At 40.5% G+C, this 25,109-nt stretch overlaps 1 protein-coding gene across 3 annotated transcripts in view; it reads right to left on the bottom strand.

Moving 5' to 3' along the window:
• Positions 1-25,109, bottom strand: part of HECTD4 (HECT domain E3 ubiquitin protein ligase 4) — a 127,452-nt gene that overhangs the window by 84,026 nt on the left and 18,317 nt on the right. For all 3 annotated transcript variants that reach the window (XM_077835284.1, XM_077835283.1, XM_077835285.1), the window contains exons 2-8: positions 18,035-18,552; positions 14,842-14,931; positions 14,307-14,437; positions 11,608-11,716; positions 10,084-10,222; positions 8,289-8,459; positions 1,826-2,018 (exon numbers count right to left, since the gene is read on the bottom strand). In XM_077835284.1, coding sequence (XP_077691410.1) covers positions 1,826-2,018; positions 8,289-8,459; positions 10,084-10,222; positions 11,608-11,716; positions 14,307-14,437; positions 14,842-14,931; positions 18,035-18,552 — 1,351 coding nt within the window. The remainder of the gene's footprint in view (positions 1-1,825; positions 2,019-8,288; positions 8,460-10,083; positions 10,223-11,607; positions 11,717-14,306; positions 14,438-14,841; positions 14,932-18,034; positions 18,553-25,109) is intronic.

Here is a 25,109-nt window from a genome sequence, read left to right on the forward strand (position 1 = left end):
CACTCATACTGAGCTTTAAATTAACTTTAACATGATTTAACTGTTCCTACTGCCAGTCTACTGAGTATATCATATTCTTAATATTTTATGCCAGTGACAAATACTGTGTAATACCTTACTCTTTACTCCCGGGGGAATTCTGTGAGAAAAAATTAAGAATTCTGCACACGACATTTTAAAATTCTTCAAAATTCTGCATATTTTATTTGTTAAACTAACACAATATAATCACATCAGTTTCAATTATTTTTGGTCATTTATTTCAAAATACCTGTCAGCAAGTATGTCTGTAACAATACAGACAACAAAAAATATTCAGTAAATGTTTTTTGACTAATAGGCATATTAATACAGAACTTTGAGTAACTCATTTAAACTACAATACAGAACCATATTTCCAGCACCCCTCAGAAGCAGTGCAAAGGCTTGGGGGAGTCAAGGATAACGGAGGAGCTGAGGGAGATGGAAGTAAATTGCTGGGAAGGAGCCTGGGTGTGAACTTGGAGGGTTGTTGGGCATGGGTGGGAAAAGTATGGCACAGGTATTTTTAGGGGGCTGGGAGAGATTGTTAGGGAACCTCCCCCATGCAGTTCCTGGCTAACCCCTAACCTGTCCCATTCAGTCAGGCACATCTGCTTCTGTCCCCACGTGTTCCTGCACCCCCATGTGTCTTTGCACCCCATGTCCACATGTCCCTCCACCCCCAGACACCCACTCCCCCATCCCCATGTGGCTCTGTACCCCCCCAGTCTCCTGTCCCTATGTGTCCCTGTACTCCCTCACCCTGTCCCCATCTGTCTCTGTGCCCGCACCTAGCCACTCCCATCCTTGTGTCCCTGTACCCACTCCCCCGTCCCCCCTCCCCATGTGTTTCTGTGCCCCCACCCTGCCTCTCCCTGTCTCTATGTGTCCCTGTGCCCTCATCCGCATGGGTCCCTGTGCCCCCACTCAGCCACCTCCTGTCCCTCTGTAGCTCTGCATGCCCTCCCCCAACACCATGTGTCCCTGCACCTCCCTCCCCCCCAGAGTCCTGTGCCTCCACTCCCATTCAACCCCTGCCCCATCTGTCCTCCCCCACTAGCCCCTATAAGCCCCTTTCCGCCCCCCCCCCAGCACCCCACACTGTCTGTCTCCTGACCTGGCCTGATAGGCATTGCAAAGAATGCTGGCTCTTTCTCTTCCCTTGCTAGCCAGGAGCTGCTGCTGTGTTCTATAGCCACAGCACCCTCTGTTGGGCAAAAGGGTGAACTGCAGCAACCTTTTGGCAGAAGCTTTATTCTGCACAAAAAATTAAAAATATGCATGGCTCATTAATTATGCACACATGCAGAAGCACAGAATTCCCCCAGGAGTAACTTTTGAAATAGTCCCATTGAAAGCTATGGGACTATCAGTCAGAGTAAGGGTGGCAGAACTGAACCATAAACTAGCAACAAAAGGGTGCTGTGTTTACCACAGCTACAGTTTTTGCATGATCAATTTTTTTCCCTTGCAGCAGTGTATTTTACATGAATATGAACTGTTATTTTGCTATTAGAACTTTGAGTGTTAAGCACTTGTACTGAAGTATGTATTTGCATGAGGTATTCCAAAAGCAATGATCTTTACAAGAAATTCACACAACTTTAAGAATTTTAATAAATCCTAAGAAATTCGTAACAGTAATGTATATGATGGCAGTGTAAAGAGCCTAAACTTAAAGACACTATATGTACAGGTATGTAGGATTTTCAGAATTCTACAGCTAGAGAAATAATTTTGTAAATATGCATCACTGCAAACAAAAGTGAAAAATTATTGTAAAGAAGAAGAGAACTCTTCTGACCTGCTTGGTCCTCTTTCAATGTATTGGAAATTGCAGAGCCAGTTAGAGCAGCCAGTGTTGCTGACGGGGAGGCTCTGTACCTTGAAAGCCTACTCAGAAGCATCTCATTTATACTCTTTGCAGATTCTCCCTCTTTTCTCATTAGAATAATGCGCTCCTGTAGAGGGTTTGCTATACATATATCATTTTCTACCTATGCAAATGAAAAAAAAAAGATCCTTAGATATTTAAGTCCCTAACAGATTGAGGATTTTATTCCTCCATGCTCACAAAATGAGAAGAGAAGCAAAAACCAGATCCAGATGTATGCAAGGAAATCCGATACCATGGTGAATGATGTGACTAAAACACCTAGAAATATAGATTATTATATCATGGCCAAAATCATATCATGACTGATCATCTTTAGACATTTTTTACTTTGGAAAATAGAAAAGTAGTAGTCCAGTTGCCATAAATAACTTTCCAGAAATAAAATTAAAGTTAACATTATATAAAATCCAGTAGTTAGATTTTTAACTATAACAAATATAATATACTAAAATAAAAATAAATTTTTATGAGTAAGTTTTGTAAAAGTCTAAGTCACACATTAGCTGAAAAACTGAACGGAAGATTTTCCCTACATAATGCAGTTCTGGGAAAGTTCTAGGCCATGTCTAACCTAAGAAGATTTTACCAGTATAGTTATACTAATATATCTGTTCTCTGAATACCAGTGTAAGTTACATTAGCATAAGCACGGATATAGCTATGTCTTTTTTTTTTTTTTTTTAAAGCACACCCCTAACCTACACTAAATATTTTTACCAGCACAGTTATGTTGATCAGAAATTTAATAAATTGAGTATTTTAACTAGTAACGCCACAAAAAGTCAGACAGTGGCTGAGTTGTCAACAGGAATGAATGAAGGCTTTTTCTAAAGTGATTCCCCTGCAAAAGACATTCCTAACAGAGTACCAAGGCCAGAAACACCCGCCCAGAGTGCTCACATTCTGAAGGGACGCAACTGGAGGTCGTTCAGAAACTGAAACTCATTTTTTCTAGCAATACACAAAGGAAATGAATTGGAGAATCCCTTACCTTAATGGGAAGACCCTTCACCTTTATATGTTTGCCAAATTAGATTTATTTTTAAGTCCTTAACTCCTTCTTAAGATTCCATGCAAATTGGAGAATAATAGTTCAGGGGGCCAGTACAGTGGGAGTCTGCTGCAAGTTAGGGTGTTAGAACCTGCACTATTGCCCACAGCTGTATCATATCTAGATAATACTTAGTCCTGCCTAAGTGCAGAGGACTGGACTAGATGACCTATTGAGGTGCTTTTCAGTCCTACATTTCCGATTCTTGCTCATCAATTCTATTTATACTGCTTCCAATATACCCACTGCACAAGTCTATTGGTACTGACAATACTAAGGGTATGTCTACACTGTGAAATTAGGTCAATTTTATAGAAGTCGGTTTTTTAGAAATCGTTTTTATATAGTCGATTGTGTGTCCCCCCACACAAAATGCTCGAAGTGCATTAACTCGGCGGAGTGCTTCCACAGTACCGAGACTAGCGCATTGCACTGTGGGTAGCTATCCCACAATTCCCGCAGTCTCTGCAGCCCATTGGAATTCTGGGTTGAGATCCCAATGCCTAATGGGGCAAAAACATTGTCGCGGGTGATTCTGGATACATGTCGTCAGGCCCTCCCTCCCTCCGTGAAAGCAATGGCAGACAATCGTTTCGCGCCTTTTTTCCCGAGTTACCTGTGCAGACGCCATACCACAGCAAGCATGGAGACCGCTCAGCTCACTGTCACCGTACGTCTCCTGGGTGCTGGCAGACGCGGTACTGTATTGCTACACAGAAGCAACCCATTGCCTTGTGGCAGAAGATGGTGCAATAGGCCTGATAACCATCGTCATCATGTCCGAGGTGCTCCTGGCTGCCTCGGTAAGGTCGGTCAGGAGCGCCTGGGCAGACATGGGCGCAGGGATTAAAATACGAGTGACTCGACCAGGTCATTCTCTTTAGCCCTGCCGGCAGTCCTACTGTACCATCTTACAGTGAGCAGCCAGGAGATGAGGATGGCTAGCAGTCCTACTGCACCGTCTGCTGCCAGCCAAAGATGTAAAAGATAGATAGAGTGGATCAAAACAAGCAATACACCAGATTTGTTTTGTGTTCATTTGCTCCCCCTCCCTCCATGAAATCAACAGCCAACAATCATTTCAGTGAGGTCTGTCAAGGGCACCTTGAAAAGTTTAATGGAGATTCAGTCCTGCCTGAAATAGCTGGGGGAGTGATAGCTCAGTGGGTTGAGCATTGGCCTGCTAAACCCAAGGTTTTGAGTTCAGTCCTTGAGGGGGCCATTCTGTGTGACAGTTGTTTGTTTCTCCTTGATGTAAAGCCATCCCCTTTGTTGATTTTAATTCCCTGTAAGCCAACCCCGTAAGCCATGTTGTCAGTCGCCCCCTCCCTCTGTCAGAGCAACGGCAGACAACTCTACTGTGGGGGCTGCTGTGATGCAAGTAGCCAACGCAATCAAAGATCTGCTGATATCAAGGGTAGTGACCCTGGGAAAAGTGCGGATCATAGTGGATGGCTTTGCTGCAATGGGATTCCTTAACTGTGGTGGAGCCATAGACAGAACCCATATCCCTATCTTGGCACCGAAGCACCAAGCCGGCGAGTACATAAACCTCAAGGGGTACTTTTCAATAGTGCTGCAAGCACTGGTGGATCACAAGGGACGTTTCACCAACATCAACGTGGGATGGCCGGGAAAGGTACATGACGCTCGCATCTTCAGGAACTCTGGTCTGTTTCAAAAGCTGCAGGATGGGACTTTATTCCCAGACCAGAAAATAACTGTTGGGGATGTTGAAATGCCTATAGTTATCCTTGGGGACCCAGCCTATCCCTTAATGCCAGGGCTCCTGAAGCCATACACAGGCAGCCTGGACAGTAGTCAGGAGCTGTTCAGCTAAAGGCTGAGCAAGTGCAGAATGGTGGTAGAATGTGCATTTGGACGTTTAAAAGCACGCTGGCGCAGTTTACTGACTCGGTTAGACCTCAGCAAAACCAATATTCCCACCGTTATTACTGCTTGCTTTGCGCTCCACAATATCTGTGAGAGTAAGGGGGAGATGTTTATGGCTGGGTGGGAGGTTGAGGCAAATCGCCTGGCCGCTGATTATGCACAGCCAGACACCAGGGCGGTTAGAAGAGCAAAGGAGGGCGCGGTGCGCATCAGAGAAGCTTTGAAAACCAAAATTTCATGACTGGACAGGGTACGGTATGAAAGTTCTGTTTGTTTCTCCTTGATGAAACCCCCCACCCCTTGGTTCACTCTACTTCCCTGTAAGCTAACCACCCTCCCCACTCCCTTCGATCACCACTTGCAGAGGCAATAAAGTCATTGTTGCTTCACATTCATGCATTCTTTATTCATTCATCACACAAATAGGGGGATAACTACCAAGGTAGCCCAGGAGGGGTGGTGGAGGAGAGAAGCACCAGGAGGGGTGGTGGAGGAGGGAAGGACAAGGCCACCCAGCACTTTAAAAGTTTAAAACTTTAAAACTTATTGAATGCCAGCCTTCTGTTGCTTGGGCAATCTCTGGGGTGGAGTGGCCGGGTTGCCGGAGGACTCCCCACCGCATTCTTGGGCGTCTGGGTGAGGAGGCCATGGAACTTGGGGAGGAGGGCGGTTGGTTACACAGGGGCTGTAGCGGCGGTCTGTGCTCCTGCTGCCTTTCCTGCAGCTCAATCATACGCTGGAACATATTGGTTTGATCCTCCAGCAGCCTCAGCATTGAATCCTGCGTCCTCTCATCATGCTGCCGCCACCTTTCAGCTTCAGCCCTCTCTTCAGCCTGCCACCTCTCCTCCCAGTCATTTTGTGCTTTCCTGCACTCTGACATTGTCTGCCTCCATGCATTCGTCTATGCTCTGTCAGTGTGGGAGGACAGCATGAGCTCAGAGAACATTTCATCACGAGTGCATTTTTTTCGCCTTCTAATCTTCGCTAGCCTCTGGGAAGGAGAAGATCCTGTGATCCTTGAAACACATGCAGCTGGTGGAGGAAAAAAAAAGGGACAGTGGTTTTTAAAAAGCCACATTTTATAGAACAATGGCTACACTCTTTTACGGTAAACCTTCCTGTTAACATTACATACATAGCACATGTGCTTTCATTACAAGGTCGCATTTTGCCTCCCCCCAGCGCGTGGCTAGCCCCTCCCCCCTCCCCGTGGCTAACAGCGGGGAACATTTCTGTTCAGCCACAGGCAAACAGCCCAGCAGGGACGGGCACCTCTGAATGTCCCCTTAAGAAAAGAACCCTATTTCAACCAGGTGACCATGAATGATATCACTCTCCTGAGGATAACAGAGAGATAAAGAACGGATGTTGTTTGAACGCCCGCAAACATACACTGCAATGCTTTGTTCTGCAATGATTCCCAACTACGTGCTACTGGCCTGGCGTGGTAAAGTGTCCTACCATGGTGGACGGACTAAGGCTGCCCTCCCCAGAAACCTTTTGCAAAGGCTTTGGGAGTACATCCAGGAGAAATTTATGGAGATGTCCCTGGAGGATTTCCGCTCCATCCACAGACACGTTAACAGACTTTTCCAGTAGCTGTACAGGCCGCGAATGCCAGGGTAAATTAATCATTAAACACGCTTGCTTTTAAACCATGTATACTACTTAAAAAGGTACACTCACCAGAGGTCTCTTCTCCGCCTGGCGGGTCTGGGAGGCAACCTTGGGTGGGTTCGGGGGGTACTGGCTCCAGGTCCAGTGTGAGAAACAGTTCCTGGCTGTCGGGAAAACCGGTTTCTCTGCTTGCTTGCTGTGAGCTATCTACAACCTCATCATCGTCATCATCATCTTCCTCGTCCCCAAAACCTGCTTCCGTGTTGCCTCCATCTCCATTGAAGGAGTCAAACAACACGGCTGGGGTAGTGGTGGCTGAACCCCCTAAAATGGCATGCAGCTCATCATAGAAGCGGCATGTTTTGGGCTCTGACCTGGAGCGGCCGTTTGCCTCTCTGGTTTTCTGGTAGGCTTGCCTCAGCTCCTTAAGTTTCACGTGGCACTGCTTCGGGTCCCTGTTATGGCCTCTGTCCTTCATGCCCTAGGAGATTTTGACAAATGTTTTGGCATTTCGAAAATTGGAATGGAGTTCTGATAGCATGGATTCCTCTCCCCATACAGCAATCAGATCCCGTACCTCCCGTTCGGTCCATGCTGGAGCTCTTTTGCGATTCTGGGACTCCATCATGGTCACCTCTGCTGATGAGCGCTGCACAGTCACCTCTGCTGATGAGTGCTGATGAGCTCTGCATGGTCACCTCTGCTGATGAGCTCTGCACTCACCTGCAGCTTGCCACGCTGGCCGAACAGGAAATGAAATTCAAAAGGTCACGGGCCTTTTCCTGTCTACCTGGCCAGTGCATCTGAGTTGAGAATGCTGTCCAGAGCGGTCACAATGGAGCACTCTGGGATAGCTCCCAGAGGCCAGTACAGTCTAAATTGCATCCACAGTACCTCAAATTCGACCCAGCAAGGCCGATTTCAGCGCTAATCCCCTTGTCGGGGGCGGAGAAAGGAAATCGATTTTAAGAGCCCTTTAAGTCGAAAAAAAGGGCTTCGTCGTGTGGACGGGTGCAGGGTTAAATCGATTTAACGCTGCTAAATTCGACCTCAACTCCTAGTGTAGACCAGGGCTAAGAGTTGTACCAATGCCAAAAAAAATTAATAAATTGATGTGGTTTCAACTTCTATAGGACTGAAGTTGTTTAAACTGCTGGAGACTGTCATTTAAATAAATATCAGCAATTACATGCAAGGTTTAAACCTGAGTATTACATTTTTAACATTTCTTTGGCACCTCAAGAGAATCAACCAAAGATGTATAGGAGCTGTTGAGAGGAAAGGAATTCAAACTGTTGTCATATATAGCTCCAAAATTTAAATAAAAAAAAAATCAGTACAAAATTTATAGACTTGAGTGATAAAGTGCACTTTTTTAGCCTTACATACACAACTTAAAATTCAATAAGATCATTTTAATAGAAAACAATAATACAGAGTAAGCAATCTCCACTTAGTATGAGGCACTTACACTAAAATTACTGTTTCGGTATGAAACAGAGTAATAATGATGCTATAATATATTTCACACTAACACCACATGTTACAAGCAAGCCTGCAATACTGGAATGTCCCTTGGAAGTGCAGATTTTATAGTACGGCTTTTCATCCTGTTAAACACTATGTCAACTGCTTGTAATGTTTTAACTGCATTCCTGAAGTTACGTACTAGCACTCAAATGAACAATTAACATATCCAGTAACTTTATTAAATGTTACTATTTTAAGAAGTGTTATTCATGTCACTAAACTAAGTCTGCTACAAATAAACACACAAATTGCTAATGTAATTGAAAATACACTTACTACAAGTTCAAAAATATCCATAAAGACAGAGTGTCCCTTTGGTGTTTTTTCATTCAGGCTTGCAGGAGACCAGATCCAGTAGAAATAGGTACCATCTGAAGAAAGATGTACTGTGGTCATAGTACTGCCAACTGGGAAGTGATTTACTGGCATGGGGAGTACGTGACATACCTAGAGATCAGTAGGAAAGCAAGAAAGAAGGAGAGTCCAGTTCACATTTTGAAGCTGTTCTTCAGACTATTAATTTAAAAAGTGAGTTTTTTTAGTTATTCTTGAGCAAGGCTCATTATGCTTACTTATCTAGTTATAATTTGCTATGATTTGAGAGAGAATGCAGTTTGCTAAATAGATGTATTGTACACTAACAATTCTATGCTAGCAAGACACAGTTATCCATCTAAAAATAGACAAAAGATCATGGTTTCAAACTGCTGAAAAATGTACGTAGTACCATTAGAAAAATGTAAATATTAATATAGTTATCAGCTTTACCCTACTTTACTGAAATCTCTGCTCAAAATTCTGGAAGGAAACTCATTTAATGAGGAATCCAAACACTTAATTTGAGGAAACATTGTATATGGCTGGAAACAGACAAACAGCCTTACTCCTTATTCTTCAGTGAAACTTCTTTAAACCACAATGGAAAAACATTGTCAAGAGGGATAGTTGCTCGTCTGCAAAACACAATTATAGCAAGAAGTGAAGGTGCCAACCATTTTTGTACTAAGAAAAATGGAGGCATCGGGGGCTCTAACTATATTTGGTTTAAAGATAAAGATCATTTTGCTTTGTTTTAAAATACTATTAATTTGCGATGTGTGCGCATAAACACTGTAACACAATGTAACTTGTAAGATGGTTTGTGAGGCATGACATTGTCACGGAGTCACCGGGCGATGCTCTGGAACTACTCCATACAAAGCCAGTCAGGACTCTGGGGAAGCCTCCTCTCCCCAGGGCAAGAAGCTTACACAACTTCGACCTTCCTGGGGCTGACCTCGGAGCATTCAGCATCCCTGTCCACACTGTGCGCTTCCCACAGTGAGTGCGCACAGGCAGGGCTCCTGGGGAAGCCAGTGGGTCATGCACCCAATTCCACAGTCAGATGTGACTCTCAGCCAGCCAATAAAACACAAGGTTTATTAGATGACAGGAACATGGTCTAAAACAGAGCTTGTAGGTACAGAGAACAGGATCCCTCAGTCAGGTCCGTCTTGGGAGGCAGGGAGACCAGAGCCCCATCTGAGCCTCCCCCCATTTCCCCAGCCAGCTCCAAACTCAAACTCTCCAGCCCCTCCTCTCCTCTGTCTCTTTCCCGGGCCAGGAGGCCACCTGATCTCTTTGTTCTCCAACACCTTCAGTTGGCACCTTTGCAGAGGAGGGGCCCAGGCCATCAGTTCCCAGAACACAGGGTGTCGGCCATTCTATGTGCAGACACCATCACACTGGCCCCCTAGGGCTCTGCCACAATCACACACCCTTATCCCACCACCTGGATACTTAAGAACTGCACAGGGGAAACTGAGGGGCACACACAGTATTCAGAGAAAACATTAAGAACATTCCCACTTTGTCACAGACATGCAACTCTATCAGTGGGGATCTGCAGAAGCAGTTTCATGAAGGGAAAAAGCAAACTCCCAGCACAAGAGAACTAATTAAATTTAAATTAGAAATTTTGCTGAAAGTACATCAGTATTATTATTTTTGATAATTTAAGAACATTTCCTTACTATATTATGAAATAAAGACATGAGGGTTTTGGTAGGTTGTTTTTTGTTTTGTTTTTTACCTGAAGGGTATTCTGGTCAATGACCTGGAAAAGGGAGTGAGGCTTATTATCAAAAGAGACAGGCCGATGAAGAAGTTTGCCATTGCCAAAAGCAACCCATCCAGTCTCCAACTCCTCATTACGACAGTATACAAAGCCTCTGGGGAAAAAGCAAGACATTACAACCTTTAAATACGCTGCACCTTTTCAAACATTTCTTGAGCTTTATTTGAACCTAGCTACAAATCCATGCATCTATTTAACATAGTGGTTTTAAGCATGTGAAGACTCTGAAGATTCAAGAATCATAAGCAAGGAAAGAATGAAGAGAGAACAAGTCACATCTGTGCTAATATTTTGTATTGTGAATTGCACAGACTGAAATTTGTAACGTAGGAGATATAAATTCTTAACTACCAAGGTTTGATGCGGACATGGTGGTGAAATGAGATGGATGGATTTTAAGCAGCAGGCCACAACTTTTACTAAACTTAAACACAAGAAAGGGGCACTACCTGCCCATCATCGATACTCTCCTATACCGGCATTTCATTGATTCCAATGTAGGAGCCCTGTAACCCCACTGTATAAACAGTAACTCGGGGTAGGCTCTTCTCAGGGCTCAGCTCATTCCGAGTCCAACCACCCACCCCTCCACGAGGGGGATGGAGGGTACAGAAGGAACAGGACCTCAACCCATGAGGGACTCACCCTATCCCATGAGCCCAAGGCCACCACCAAAATCCCAGGTTTTTTACCTCTGGGAACCATTCATTTTATCCTTTCAACTCCACTGGAAAAGGGCCGCAAGTTGAATTCATGAATGAATTCATAACTCAACCAAGTACCTCATTTAGGTACTAAGCGTATTCTTACTCAGCCTACTGTGGCTTGAAGGTACTGTGAGGAAGAGGAAAAATTCCTTCGTCCTCTGCCAATTGACTCATGGGAGAAAAAAATTCCTTCCTGACTCCCAAATGGGTGACTGGCTAGTCTCACAGTACCAGTCAGGCCAGATTCCCAGGCCTAGCTCAGGGTGGGGATACTGGAACAGAGTCAAAAGAGCTCCACGTGGCCCCTGACACAGGTTAAATCCTGGTAGCTGGTGAGTGTTGGTGAATGAGCTCCCCTTGATCCATCTGACCAATGGATATCAGAGACCCGGGTTGGGGGGGGGGGGGCAGGGGGAGAAGAAAGAGAAGCTTCTTGGTGTCGCTCAGTCAGTCTCGTTCCCTAGGTACAGAGGCTGTCCCACTTGCCACAGTCAACTGCTCCCAGGGAAGAATAAATTTATGCCTACAATATTCTATAAAGGAAAACATCTCAAAATAAGGGCCATGTTAGACGAGGAAGATATTTAACGGCAGTAATTTTCAGTATAAGAAGGGGGGGAAATCAAATCACTAAATCTGAATCACTGAAAAATGATTTAGTGAACAAAATATTAGATGCTTCATATGCATATCAGGTCCTCTGACAACAAAGATTTATCTAGACAGGATAATAGATCTGCAAAGGCAGAAATATCACAATACTGTGGCTTACCGTAAAGTTCCGTGTAATCCAGATCCTAATTTGCTTACTCCTCTGCCTACTGAATTAGTTGTATAAAGATAAAGTCCATCTGCTGCAAGACAGCGCCCTAAGTCTGCATCTGAAATAGGAAGGAAGCATTGAGTGGAGACCTTTTACGGACAGCAGAGCTACAATGGTTATCTAAAATGAATGTGTCACTGCAGCTCTTAGGACACTGACTGAAAACCAATGAGAGCTCCTCTTCTTCTCTAGTCAGAAGAGGTAAAGTTTATATTTATATATAAATTATTATTTGTATTACAGTCACTTCTAAGATGACCAGTCAAGGACCAATGCCCCATTTTAGCAGGCACTCTACCATGACTGTACCCAGTTATGCATAACTGTGTATTTACAATTTCCCCAGATTGCTAATGTACATATATTAAAATATGAAATAAATTATACAAACAATGTGAAGTGCTTCCAAGCAACTTGAACGAGAACAGTGTAACATGCACCCAGCTGCTCAATCAAGTATGCAAAATGGCATCAGGTAGTAATGATCTGGTTTCTCAGATATGGATGATATACACTTGAGAAGTTCCCTATCTCTGTATTGCTTTCTTACCTGTTATGCAACATGGCTCAGAGTTTAAAGGTCTAATCTTAACACCCCCCATGTGTTCTGGCTCAGAGTTCAGGACAGGATCAGAGAGCCCCTGCACATTTCTGGCTGCACACTATTCAAGCCTGGCTACGGTGCAAGTCAGAACGCTGCATTTAACCGTGCTCAGTAATAAGACATCATCAACAGGACTCATTTCGGATGAAAATGCTTTACCTTCACTGCCAGAATCTAAAATTATTCCTTACAATACATTTTAAACATAATTTTCTATTAAATACTTTCTGAAGGTTGTAATGGAGCAAAAAGACCATTTTCTTTGGTTTTGCTTGAAAAGAATAGAAGGATTTAACTCCCGTTTCTAGGGTATCAAGAGGAGGCTACTGTTGCTCACACATCAGCATACTGGAAAGGGAGATAACACCCAAGGTTTATGAATATGGCACGCTTTTCTGCTCAAGACCACCACTGTAACCTTAACATACCGTCTGTAACTGTGTGGAAAAAAATCTAACCCAGTGCATTTAAGATATAATTGTTGGTGCCAGTAAATGCTAGTGGAACTCAGTATTGCTCTTCCATCTAGACGCTGGTTTCTCAGATCTTTGTTAATTGAGAGAGAAAGATCTTTGATCAAGGAGGATGAGATCTCTACCAAATCTTTTAACTCATCTACGTCAGAAGTAGAAAACTAACAAGCAAGCAAAAAAAGGTCGGGGGGTAAGAGGGTGGTTGGGGAGAATGGAAAAATCTGGCTGCAATGATACATGTATGGCACACAAGATATAATATTAATGCAGGGATGTCAAATAACCAGCCCACTTAATGTATTTAGGTAGTTCACATTACATACTCAGATCACAGAATCTAAGCTTTCTTTTTTTTCAGAACAAGTAACTTCCTATTCCTCATGGTTGCAAACATAAGCTTCCAAACAAGGTTTAGAGTGTAAACCAATATATTTGTCTTCCTGAGTCTGTAGGCAAGCTGACACAATGACTCAGAGGTGTGAATTCCTTTCATCTCCAGTGATCTCACTGATATGTCAACTGAAGTCTGATGACACTTCAACACCAACATTAACTATTTCATTGCTTATCTTTATAGCAACATAATTAGGGAAGTGGTGGGAATTGCCGCAGGCAAGGAAATACAGAGCAAAGAACAGGAGAGGCACAGAAAGAGATAAGTGAGAGCAGAGGAGGATGGGTAAGGAAGAGAAAGGACAGAAACATTGGCAGTCCTAAAGTTAATCACTTTCCCATTAACAGATGCTAAATGTGACAATAATGCATTAGACAAAAAACAAAAAGTTCTGTTATAAAAACTATCCTCAATTTAATCTTTGTGCAAAATTCCCATTGAAATCAATGAGTTCTGCTATGCATATTGCTCGATAGTATCCTAAATTTATACCCCAGATCACTAGCCATGTTTAAAAATGACATTCAGTCCTCACCAGTAACTGAGTTGTACCCATACATTGAAGCCAATAGCTAGTGTTTAGTAAAGTGATACAATCTATTGCACTACATGAATATGCAGATTTAAAACGTCCCTTTAGCCAGCTAAAACTTTATTAATTTTAATATAAGTGGACTCGTTTCTTCCAGTTAACCCCCTACTCAAAAAAAAAAAAAAAAACAAACCAGCAACCAAAGGAAGCACTATCCACTCATGTGCCCATCTCCATCAAGTTTACATGATTGTGTACTACTGGTCTATTTTACAAAGATGACCCAGTAATAACAGGCTGCCCGTAAAACTAAGTCCATATCCATTAGTCTGGTTTTGAATGTGCAAGTTGGAAAACTGGGTGCCTACATAGCCATCTTCTTGCACAAAAGTGGGGGTTTGCAGATATAACAGGTGCTTGCATGTTCCTACAGATGCCCAGTTATGCTATCTTCTGAAAAACATGGCCCCATGTGTTCTTTGTTATGCCTCGTGACTGCTTTTATACTCTTTCCGACACAAAGAAAAAGAACTTCTCAAATTCTAAAGCTTTAGATATAGAAAAAAACAACACTCTACTATCAATGCAAAAAAAAATCTGATCCTCTTAAGTGACGTTAGTATAGTCATAAAACAAACTCTTCACCTTTGTTTTCAGAGCTGGAACCACTGTTGGCATCAGGAGCAGGTAACATATCTTCAAACCCCCAAGATACCATGTGTTTTCCCCCAAGCAAACAGGAGGGAGATCCAGGCCCGCCTTCCAGAAGCAGCAACCTTTAAACGAAAAAAGAATACAGAGCAAGATACATAAAGAAAATGTTTTCAGAGTAATAATAAAAGCAACAATTAACCAGCTTGAAAATTAAGATTAAAGATATTTTTCAAATCGGAAATTTCTTATCTCTATGTTACAGTTCATAACTAAGCCATTTTAAGGGAACTTTAGTCATTTAATTTTTAAAAAATTAACATACCTTGAGAATTAGCCTTTTATCATTATCCTTCCTCAATTAACCAGATTTCCAATTTTTCCTAGGGCTTCCAAATTTTCATTTTAGTAACTATAAAGTCTTGGATGTGTTGATGGATCACATTTTGAGACTGATCTTTTATCTTGAATATTTACACATTTTCAAGGTTGATGCAAAAGAGCTACAATTAGAAAAGTTATTACCCACCTGTACAATATATCAGCCACAGGCAAGGATCCCAGGTCTGTCTGTTTCTGTAATAGATGGACTGTGTGAACAAAAGTTTTCAGTGATCCCCTAGGAAAATAATTAAAATAAGAGTTAGAAGTCTTTGTTCATGGAAAATACACTAATTTATAGGCAAGGCAACAAAGGACAACAGACATTTAAGACACAATGTCCAGTGACAACTTGTTATAAAACCTCAATGATATTTTCACTCTCAATAAGCCAACTTCTTTCCTGTTTGCATTCTTCTTCTGCATCATTTCCACCCCACTCTGGGGTAACACAAACGAAGAGGGGACAGAGGGAAGGATGTTATCTAAGTGCCAGCTCTGAATCCACTTCTTATTTTGGGCATCAGCTGCCACAGGCAGCTCCATAAACAATATACAAGGTAGGGCAACTGTGAATCACCTTTAGAGCATCTTAGATTTTTTTTATTCATAATTTAAGAACAATAATGAAGTCTATGCAGCCTGAAGGACTATATTTGGTTTATAAGTGTTGCAAATGAAGGCTTCAAAGGGATAGTCAAGTACTTTCCGTAATTGATTATCCTTAACAGGAATTTAAAAATCTCAAGACTAGGAAATAGAACTTGGGGTATACACTTGCAAGCGTTTGTCAAAGAAGTGGAACAGTAGATCTCTTAATTATTTAGGCCACTACCAAAATTTTCTTATAATGGGTTCTTCCCCAACTGAAGGGGCTCTCTTTAGTAGCTTCTACAAAATGTTTAACTTGCAGGTCCATATAGAAACTAAGAAAGCAGATTCCATTAGTTTTGTACAAAATTTTAATAGTGCTACGCCCTGGAAAAAGCCTCTAATGGTTGACAGTCTTTTGGCATTCCCTCTTTGAAATGCTCAATTTCTATTTCCCCCCAAGAATTTTTATCAGTTTTTTAAAACAATATTCATCCCATTGCTTTTATATCCTTAGGAAAATGAAGCACCCAGAATTGAAAGAGGATTATCAATAGCAGTCTCCTTTCAAAGGCCTCTTTCTTTCTAAATGGTGCCCAATGCATGGAGGAGTACATAGCTTTTGTAGGTAAACACAAAACTCGAAATACTATGACACTGTAGTCTCTAAGGTGCCACAAGTACTCCTGTTCTTATAACACTGTAGGTAGTATTATGAAGATAACTTTGCAAAGACAAGCTAAGAAGATGATCTTCAATTCAATGCTAGTTAATTTTGGTTCTTTTAACCATTTAAATTCACAAAGACAATATCAATGCCTTTTGATAATAACTTAGATATGTCAGATTGCTCCAGTTGGGGGTCAATTGTTGCTATGTTATTTGTCACGTACATTTTATTTAATGCATCTAATAGATTATAAACCCTGATGATACTACTGTGGTATTCTAATCTGACCTCCTAGGTAACCCTGCATAGGAATTCCCTGAATTAATTTGTTTCAATTACAGCAGATCTTTTAGAAAAAGATTCAATCTTGATTTTAAAATTGCCAGTGATATAGAATCCACCATAACCCTTGGTAAGGTGTTCCAGTGGTTAATTGTGCTTTATTTCTAGTGTGAATTTGTCTAGCTTCAACTCCCAGCACTTATTATAACTTTGTCAACTAGACTGAAGAACCCATTCTCAAAGTTTTGTTCCCCCATATAGGTACTTCTAGACTGGAATCAAATCTCTTCCCCAACCTCCTTAATCTTCTCTTGGTTAAGCAAAACAGATTGAGCTTCTGGAGTCTATCACTATAAGGCAAGTTTTCCAATCTTTTAATCACCCTCGTGGCTCTTCTCTGAACCCGCTCCAATTTATCGCATGCTTCTTGAACTGCAGACACCAGAATGGAAAACAGTATTCCAGTAGTTGTCGCATCAGTGCCAAATATAGAGGTAATATAACCTTCCTACTCCTACTCAGGATTCCTACTTATACATCCGAGGATCACATTAGCCTTTTTGGCCACTATGTCGCACTAGGAGCTCATGTTCAACTGATTTTCCACCATGGCCCTCAAGTCTTTTTAAGAGTCACTGCTTCCCAGGAGAAAGTCTCCCACTCTTTGTTCCTAGATGTATAATTTTACATTTGGACTTATTAAAAGTCATACTGTTTGCTTGAGCCCAGTTTATCAATCGGTTCAGATCAAAGTAATTTTTTAAAAAATATCATGAGTTTACCTCAGCTAATCCTTCCTAAAGCTGGCCAAATACACTTTATGTAGAAGGCTATTATTCAAAGCAGAGGGAATTTGAAAGATATAGTAAAAAAATATGGTGTTCATATTCAAATTCAGTCTACCTATAAGCCAGTAGGTCAAACTACATCAGTCTTTTTCCACAGGTAGCCTTTATAAAGAAACCTATTACAACATCACCTGATAACACTTCTCTAACCATTTGCTAGTTTCCATTATAAAACATACATTTCTTGGGTTTATAATTCTACCTTTGCACCTTATTCAGTTAAAATTGGCAGATAACATCTCAGCCCAGAAGTATTTAAAAAACTGATGTCAAGATTTTCAGATGTGACAAGCGATTTGGTGTACATTAGAGGGTCACGATTTTCAGAAATTGCTAAACACCAGTCCTCTAAAAATCAGGAGCCTTTAAAGTGAAGTAGGACACCGACAAAAAACAAAAACAAACACACACAAACAAAGATTAATTTTGAAAGTCTTAGCCTACACCATTTTTTGTCCAAGAAAAACTGAATTAGCACAACCTACTTCCTCTGAGGGCTTGTCTATGTAAAGTGGCAATTGAATGAAAAAGACCTCCTGCAGTACATCAACCTCTATATAAGCCCAGGACAAATAAGCTGCAGGACCAGGGACACAGAGCAGAGGGAGAGGTCAGACAAACCTTTCCCCATTTATTAAAAGAGGATGAAGAGAATGTTTAGTATCCTGTGTCAACCATCCTTACAGAGGAGTTCAACACAGTAAAGGAAACCACATAGACAAGAGACAGTCCTAACCTAAATATTTCTGCTTCCACATGACCTAAGTATTTATATTTCTCATATTGGTTTAATCTTTTCCAACCAATTTTTAATATGAAGAGACTACTGGTTAGTGTAAAATGAAAAGCTTTTCCACAGCATGACCACATTATAATTTCTGCCATTCTTTAGCACAAACACATGCTACCATCATCAACCATGACATGTGTCTAATATAGATTCTTCTTACCTTGCACAGGCCAAGGCAACAAGGGCAGCAGCAGCATTCTCTTTTTGCTTATATGGAATCTGTTGGCCTGAGGCAGATGTTTCCTCCAACCAGGAGCAGAGCAAAGATTCAATTCCATTAAGACAGTCAGCTGGTTCCTTAGTCAAACTCAAAGGTTGGCAATCTCGAAGGCAATTCAACAGTACCTCAGCAGTTATGTTACAGAGAGAAGGGTCTGTTCTACTTTGAGACTGAATGAGAGGAAAGACCAATAGAAGTCCCATTCGTGAAGTAAATGGTGCCTGCTCAGGTTGCTGTAACAAACCCTGACGCTTGAGCAAGGCCAATGTTTCTTCATCCCCAGAGTTTTCCCGTTCATGTTGTTCTTCCAAGGCTAGCTGGCGCTGGGCATTCCAGAGTCCTCGCAAAGCATTTAAACGGTATTCAAGCAGACGGGCATAGGCATTGCTCTGGTTTCCGCATACAGAACGCAAACGCTCAGCTAGTTCCGTTGGATTCTTAGTCTCAAATGTTAGAATCTAAGAGGAGAACAAGGTCACATTCACTAGTGCAAACATGTCTGCTTTTATTAGAAATGCTTTAAAAAAAGCAAAGTCCAACATAATACATGTAACATAACTTCTAAATATTAGACTGAAACATAATGCCAATCTAAAGTGTTAGAATATTTTTATAAAGAAAACAAGTCTTAAGTCCATGCCCCAAAAAGTGCACACTTATTCCCTGAAGCACATTTTGTAGCGCTTTCTCCAGTTTTATAACATTTCAAGTGATAGAGCTTCCCTCAATTTTCTAACTTCAACAGCTCCCTCCCACTGCAAAGTTTTTTTCCTGCTATTCATTTCACTTTTACCCATTATTCTGTTACATCTGCTTCAAATGTTTGCAGTTATATCATGTTCTCTTCCTCCCTGATAGTTGCTGTCACATCAAACATACATCTTACATGTTTTTAAGAGGAGAATGGTGTCTTTATCTTGGCACTTCCAAAGAAAATGTGAAACAAAGTGGGAACAACAAAATCAAGTAACCCTGATGGAAAGCAATGTTTGGATAATTCTTCCAAGTACTAAGCCAGAAAACCATTATTTCTATGAGACACAATAGATCTCTTTTCCTCATATGACACGGTACCACATCTGAGATCAGCAGAGTCACTTGACCTGGCATGCCCTCAATAGAAATAAGAGGGAGCTGCTGGCAGAGCATTTTCTGTGATAGGTCCTTGGATTTATTAGCCCACAGGAATGATGCAAAGCCCATATTGTCTTCTCTCTTTACTCAGGCTATTGAGGAGAGAAAGGGTTAAGAGCAGCGGTGATTATATTAACAGGCAGTCCTTTTATCTTTTGTGTTTTTTAAGTTACAGGATAGGCATACAGAATATAAAATTGGAAGATAAAGATAAATTTTATAAATTTGATGAACAAGAATAGATAAATCACTTCAGGACATGTCATATTCACCATTTTCATGAGTAAACCTACTGAAGTCAGTGAAACTACTTTACCTGAATATAGTGAGCAGGATTTAGCCTTACTAATAAAAGCGTTCATTTAAAAAAAAAAAATGAAATTCTTACAGAATTTACATTAGTAAAGATACATTTTAATGGTTAAGTATTAGCAAGTAAATTTTGTATATCAATATTTCCAGTCTAAGAATGTTAGTTACTAAACTATACGTTACACTGAATAATACATTTACAATAAATACTGTTTATATTAAATTGCTAAAGTGCTAGGCTTTGTGTATTCACTCTCCTCCGTGGTAGAATACTCTATTAATCTGTATTAGAGGTTGTCATACTTTATAATATTTTGTTCCAAAATGTCAAACAATTTTATATGCAGGAAATGTGTTGCTTGTAACTAGAGCCCTGCAAATCTGCGGATACCCACTTTATATCCACAGACCATGTTTGCAGATCATGGAGTGGATGCAGGTACAAATTTTGTATCTGCACAGTGCTCTCTACTTCTAACTCACTAGGATGAATTCTCAAATGGAAAGTAACAAACAGCAGCAGCAAAGAGGAAGAACAATTAATGAAGACCAATTCTAAAAACTAACATAATATTTTTAAACAGTAGGTCTTCCAAAGAAAAGGTGGCTCCCCTCAAAGGTTAAACACCTAAGATATTGTTGGGGTGGTTTTTTTTTTTGTCTGTCTGTTTTTTAAATGCTTGCGAGACAAATGTCACTGGCAACACAAAAGAATCATTACCTGCTTATTATTTAGGTTCTCCTTTGATACTGTGACAAACACTATGTCATTTAGTTTGATTTTTTTAGATCAAATATGTTTTGCTTTTTTGCTCTACAAAAATAATAGCGTCTTCAAAGTGTGTGCCAGATGAGGTTTAAACACGTAATTGTGCCTAGCTAAGCTATAAGTTCCTGTATAGCACTATTGATTCAGAACTCTCTCCAGCCTTTCTGGACTATAAACAAAGTCTGTATCTATTTTGAAACACAGTTATTTACTCAGTGGACCTAAAGCATGAGATTCAAAGTGAGAATGCCGGAGTACAGATTACTATTCCATTATCTTATTAATGTATATGAAATGAAAACCAAGGAGGAAGAAGAAAAGAAAGGAAGTGAAAGAAGACAAACTGTTTAGATTGATTGAGTGGAACTTTCAAATCAAAGTTCAATTTCAGCCCAAACTCAACATCTTGTACTTCGGTCAGTTAAAACGTTATATACTAACGAATAAATTATATAGCACAGATAGCCTTAACAACATGGGAACAGCTTTGAGCGTAGACCTTTACAAGGGGGATCAGTAGGGCAACTCAATGATACCAAGCCATATACTGTATAGCAAAAGCTCTCCAACTTTTTAATTCAGAAGACCAACTTCATGAGGGGAAAGATCTCTAGAGCCCTGCGCAGATACAAAAATTGTATCCACATCCGATCCACTAAAGTAAATATCCGCAGATCTGCAGGGCTTTAAAGATCTCCTCGTGGACCATCAGATCTCCCAGTCCAACAATCTGTCACAGTACAATTCCCCCCAAATGTTACATTTTTAGGAAGAGTGGCAAAGAGTCCTGTGGCACCTTATAAACTAACAGACGTATTGGAGCATAAGCTTTCGTGGGTGAATACTCACTTCGTCGGATGCATGTAGTGGAAATTTCCAGCCACGCATCTAACGAAGTGGGTATTCACCCACAAAAGCTTATGCTCCAATACGTCTGTTTGTCTGTAAGGTGCCACAGGAGTCTTTGCCACTTTTACAGATCCAGACTAACACGGCTACCCCTCTGATTTTTAGGAAGGGCTCTCTGGACTGCTGTTGAATAGAAAGCCATGTGCCTTAAATTCCATTTAATTCCTAACCTGTGAAAAATACGCAAAAATTATGCACCCGCTAATCTAAAGTGTCCTTTGTGTCTGAACAGCTGGAGGACAGTTTAACTTCTTCCTTCCCAGAAGAATGTTTTTGATAATTGATTTTGTAATTTTTCTGCTTTAATAAAACCTGATACAAAGTGCATATGTGCGACACATACATTAATTTGTGCTTTAAAATTTATTAAAATGTTAATCAACTCATGTTACACAAAGAAACCACTGAAGAAATCAAAAACAAGCTTTTGCAAGATCAAAAAATTAGAACAAGTTTTGTTGCTATGTATTTTTATGATTAGGATCAAATATTTAAGTTGAAACTTCTTCACAACTATTCTGACACTTGTGATTGGGTATTTTTAACTTTAATTCCAAGTAAACGTTAAATTCCTATTTTAAATATCGTTTTGCAGACAGAAAAAATATCATTAAGTATCTTCATTATTCTAAAAAATTCCTCGTTTTGCTATTTGTGTATCTTCTGTAAGGGTACATTTTTAGAATGCTATCTACAAACAACAAGAAAGATTATTCTAAAAAGATTTGGGAGATAATTAACCAAATAGACATCTTATGTGCATACACTTAAGTGACTGCTACATATATTGATTTAGCAGTGCCCACAGGTTACTGAGCTTTTAAAAATCTGTTTGATTGTTCAGAATTAGCCCATTTTAAATGGCACCTTATAAGCACTAGAAAGACCATTTATTAATAAAGCTAGGTTGTTCAGACACTAATTTTTAGCGTAAGGTCAGCCTTAAAATATTTTTATAACAATTATTTCATGCTTTTTCTTCTCAGCAAATGTTGAGTACCTTTTCTTTTTGTAGTCTTTTCTCATGCTTAATAAGCATGTATGGCCTGTGACAACATTTAAAGCTACAAAATAAGTTTCATCCTGGGCTCAGATACATTCCCTTGTCATTGCAACCAACCAGGGAGGCCACAAGCATTTTACAGGGAAAACACACATTAATACTTTATTATTGTAATCAGTCAGATGAGGGAAGGGTGCATAAGTAGTAACTGACTACAGAGATCACCCTCATCATCTCTGCAATAGGTCAGATTTTCCACTGCTCCAGAGCAGGATTCAACGTAAGTGGGTAAGTTGAAGGAGCACTTACCCTCAACTTATCAAGTTTACTATTTTCTTTTAAAACATGATTTCAGCACACAAATATCAAAGAAATCATAACTATGGAGCCAAACCTGAAAAAGACTCCAAAGACATGTTTCTTATCCACACAGGAAAAGTCACACAGATTTTTGGTATTTGTGCATAAATATGAAAGCAGTAATCTTTGAGGCAGCATCTGAAACAACATTTCATTCCACAATTAATCAAGAATCCAAATGGCAAACTAGCCAACTGAACATCTCTAGGGATGCAAGTAAATTGATCAGAACATGAGCTACTTAGCTGAAGCAAAGATCAATTTAACAATTAAAATGACACTTGTCATTACAAATGACAAAAGCTTTGGTCACTAAAAGTGACCAGTCTAACTAATCGAAGACTAAAACTGGGTTCTTCCCCTCAGTTTTCAGGAAAAGGTCTCTTTGCAGGAAACAAGGGGAGGAACAGGAGAAAAATTTTAATTATTGCTTGAATGGTTTATATTGGTGTTGTTATACAATAATCTACCTCTGATTCCTATATGCAAATAATTATGGTACAGATTCTCAGCAGATGTTAATAGAGCTATGCTAATTCACATCATTGGAGCTGTGCTGATTTATACCTGTTGAGGATCTGTTCCCAAGTCTTCAAAGATTGAAAGTCAGAAGATTAACCAAGTGAAAATTTACTTTTTCGAACAAAGTAGAGCAATTGAAGTGAACATCTAATGACAAAGTATTTGCTAAATTTCAATCTTTTTTATAACACTGCTTACTTGACGGTCTCTGGTCATAAATCTCTAAGGATTGCTAGATACAGATTTGCATCCATACACCTGCTTACATCTTTTGGTTTATAAAGTATACAGCTTCTGAATTTTAGTTCATAAGGTTTCCAGTTTTTAGTTCTCAACTAAATTAAGGACTCTCCCTGAAAACCGACACAATTTATATCAAGTTGAATTACCTACTGTTTGTAGGACTCCCCAGCTCCTTTTCTTTGGTATGTTTCTTTACTTTCCTCTTAGAATCACTGACAGATTAGAAAAGGAGTACTTGTGGCACCTTAAAGACTAACAAATTTATTTATCTGAGCATAAGCTTTCAGGAGCTACAGCTCACTTCATCGGATGCACTCAGTGGAAAATACAGTGGGGAGATTTATATACAAAGAGAACATGAAACAATGGGTGTTACCATACACACTGTAACCAGAGTGATCAGGTAAGGTGAGCTATTACCAGCGGGGGGGGGGTGTGTGTGTGTGTGTGTGTGTGTGTGTGGTGTGACGTGACTACCTAAGGTGAGCTATTACCAGCGGGGGTGTGTGTGTGTGGTGTGGTGTGACGTGACTACCTAAGGTGAGCTATTACCAGCGGGGGGTGTGTGTGTGTGTGTGTGGTGTGGTGTGACGTGACTACCTAAGGTGAGCTATTACCAGCGGGGGGTGTGTGTGTGTGTGTGTGTGTGTGTGTGTGTGTGGTGTGACTACCTACTGTAGTGATAATCAAGGTGGGCCATTTCCAGCAGTTGACCCACCTTGATTATCGCTACAAAAGGTCCCCCCCACTGCTCTCCTGCTGGTAATAGCTCACCTTACCTGATCACTCTTATTACAGTGTGTAGGGCAACACCCATTGTTTCATGTTCTCTGTGTATATAAATCTCCCCACTGTATTTTCCACTGAATGCATCCGATGAAGTGAGCTGTAGCTCCTGAAAGCTTATGCTCTGATAAATAAATTTGTTAGTCTTTAAGGTGCCACAAGTACTCCTTTTCTTTTTGCGGATACAGACTAACACAGCTGCTACTCTGAAACCTGACAGATTAGACTATCATTTGGACACTGATAATATAGAGATGTACTGCTTTGCTGCTGAAATTTCTAGAAAGGTTGTGTCTGGTTTGCTCGTAGAAGCATCAGTTTATATAAAATTCCCTACCGTGAATGCTTTACTTCTTCTAGCCATTTTCAGAATCCTTATCTGCCACAAACAGAAATAGACACATCTGCTTGGTCTCTTGCTCTTATATTGCAACATCTGTGCACATTCCTCAATACAACTCACTCACTAATAATTGATAAGAAAGTTGAGTGAACTGTAAAAATAGTACTTCTGATATTCCACAACAAAAGCTGGTTCTGTAAGTGAATTGTATCAATGCTGAAGGCATTTCTTGAACTGGCTACAAAATTATTTCTTTTTTGCAGAGGAATTCAGAGGCTTTATAACTTGAGACTTATCAATAGGGTCCTGGCACAGTCTCCATCACTGACAATTTTTATATCAAGATTGGATGTTTTTCTAAAAGATCGGCTCTAGGAATTATTTGGGGAAGTTCTAGGGCTGATGTTATACAAGAGGTCAGACTAGAATGATCACAATGGTCCCTTTTGGCCTTGGAATCTATAAATCTATAAATAGTTTTCAAAGTGTCTATTGTTGGTATAATCTGTATTTGGTAAATCTTGGACACAAATGTCATTTGTTTGGAGACATTGTGGTCTGCTATAAATTTAGATGATTTAACTTCTTAATTAGTTAGCAAAGGCCTAAAGAAAAAGTCATTTCTTTCATATAT

This window comes from Eretmochelys imbricata, chromosome 15, assembly GCF_965152235.1.
Source record: "Eretmochelys imbricata isolate rEreImb1 chromosome 15, rEreImb1.hap1, whole genome shotgun sequence".
Lineage (NCBI taxonomy): Eukaryota > Metazoa > Chordata > Testudines > Cheloniidae > Eretmochelys > Eretmochelys imbricata.